The sequence below is a fragment of the Chaetura pelagica genome, unplaced genomic scaffold, assembly GCF_000747805.2.
Source record: "Chaetura pelagica isolate M959 unplaced genomic scaffold, ChaPel_1.0 scaffold493, whole genome shotgun sequence".
NCBI classification, from domain to species: domain Eukaryota; kingdom Metazoa; phylum Chordata; class Aves; order Apodiformes; family Apodidae; genus Chaetura; species Chaetura pelagica.
In genome coordinates, this window is record NW_009952696.1 from 735,208 (window position 1) to 736,789 (window position 1,582).

A 1,582-nucleotide genomic window follows, 5' to 3' on the forward strand; every position below is an offset into this window, starting at 1 on the left:
CCCTGCCTCAGCTCCATCTCGACTGGCTGCTGGAGATCCAGGCCGGGAACCGGGAGATGAGCTGGGGGAGCAGCAGTGACTACTTCAGGGACCTGGAGACAGTCACCCAAGGGCTGAGCCAGGTGTTCGGCGCTGGACTCTCTCTGGAGACCTGCATCACCTCCTTAGCTCAGCACTACCAGAAGTGTGTTTCTAAGGGCCCTTCTGATGCTGCTGTATTCTCCACTCCCCATCCTTATTGCCCTGCTGCTCCCCAAAGCCTGCCTGCCTTGGGTCTGCACTGCCAGGGTAAGCCCTCTCAGGGACCCATTCAGGCCTCCCTCAGCGTGGCAGCTGCCCAGCAGCAGTGGCGGGCAGCAGCAGCCTCCCTCACAGCTGTCAAGAGTCCTGTGGTTGTTCTCCAGAGTCCATCAGCAGCTCCTCACCTTTCCCCGTCTCTTCAACCTGACACCCCTCAGACTCCTCCCCTCCGGAGCAAGCCTGTGAGCCCTCAGTCCTTGTTAGATCCTTTGTCTCCCGCGGCTAACCTGGAAGCCACAGAAAACCCAGAGAGTGCCAGCGAGGAGGAGATTAAACAAAAGACTGAAGAACGCATCAGGCAGTCTTTGATTGATGTGTGCTCGGAGCCAGCGGCCAGGCTGTGCCCGAGCGAGTTCGCTGTGGTGCAGCAGTCGGTGCAGCTGATCGGCAGTGGGGAGGACGCTCTCAGCGTGCAGGTCCTGGAGGATGCCCACAAGGTGGACCCAAAAGGCCTGAGCAGCTGCACTTGCCACTTCAATCAGGCCTTCCAGCTGCCCTGCCGGCACATCCTGGCTGTGCTGAACTCAGAGAGGGAGACGCTGCAGCCAGAGGTGCAGCAGGCAGTGGTGCTCAGCAGGCAGTGGTGCTCAGCAGGCAGTGGCAGAAGGGAGGCCATGCCCGTCAGGCTGGGCAAGACAGTGCTGATGGCCTCATGGAGGTCCTGACAAGTTCCTGGAATGAGTCCTTGGATAAATCCCTGGTGGTGTCCTTCCTCACGGCAGAGATCAGCCAGCTCCTCACTCACTGCAGCAAGGAGGAGTTTGCATGCAGGTACAGGACCCTGCGGGCACTGGCTGACAGCTGGATCAGGCCCTACGTGGAGGTGAAGCTCTAGCAGCGAGCGGGGCCACGCTGGCCCTTGGGACGTGCGGGAGGGCTGTTCCTCACCTCACCAGTGCCTGCTGTCCCCTTTGGTTCACCTCAGCCTGCCCCTCCCTCAGGGCTTGGCACAAACAGGGTGGTTTGGACTCAGTGCTGAGTGTGTGTTGCCTCTTGCCTGGGGCAGCCAAGGAGCCAGATTGGGAACTGTAGATTGCTCTGGAATGGGTAACCGGCCGCTGACCTGGCTCACAGGAGAGGGGGCTGGCAGCCAGCCCTGGGGGGTGTGGAGTGGTTGGGGATGGTATAATGACATGTGACACTATTGTTTGATCTGCATCCAGCGGCCACAGGTCCTCCCAGCATCCAGCTGCGGTGTGTTGTGCAACAGAGCAATAAATCGGTCTGGCCTTGCTCAGGAGCTGCCTCTGTCTCTGCGCCAGCTGTGGCCAAATGGGATGTG

General features: G+C 60.3%; 2 protein-coding genes across 2 annotated transcripts in view; one reads left to right on the top strand and one right to left on the bottom strand.

Moving 5' to 3' along the window:
- ACOT8 (acyl-CoA thioesterase 8) overlaps positions 1-17 on the bottom strand; it is a 4,364-nt gene extending 4,347 nt beyond the window's left edge. Inside the window, exon 1 of the mRNA XM_009994023.1 lies at positions 7-17. Within this exon, the coding sequence (XP_009992325.1) occupies positions 7-17 (11 nt within the window). The remainder of the gene's footprint in view (positions 1-6) is intronic.
- Positions 18-56: 39 nt separating this feature from the next.
- On the top strand, positions 57-1,135 carry LOC104385557 (zinc finger SWIM domain-containing protein 1-like). Its single transcript, XM_009994024.1, has 3 exons — positions 57-215; positions 459-866; positions 899-1,135. Exons 1-3 carry the CDS (start codon positions 57-59, stop codon positions 1,133-1,135), a joined length of 804 nt encoding a protein of 267 aa, XP_009992326.1.
- The last annotated feature ends 447 nt before the right edge of the window (positions 1,136-1,582 follow it).

Excerpts from the sequence above, each read along its gene's own strand:
- LOC104385557 (XM_009994024.1), top strand. The coding sequence starts at position 57 with ATGAGCTGGGGGAGCAGCAGTGACTACTTCAGGGACCTGGAGACAGTC. Across the intron at positions 216-458 it reads AGGGCCCTTCTGATGCTGCT|ACTCCTCCCCTCCGGAGCAA; the intron begins GTATTCTCCACT and ends GACACCCCTCAG. Across the intron at positions 867-898 it reads CAGAGGTGCAGCAGGCAGTG|TGGCAGAAGGGAGGCCATGC; the intron begins GTGCTCAGCAGG and ends CTCAGCAGGCAG.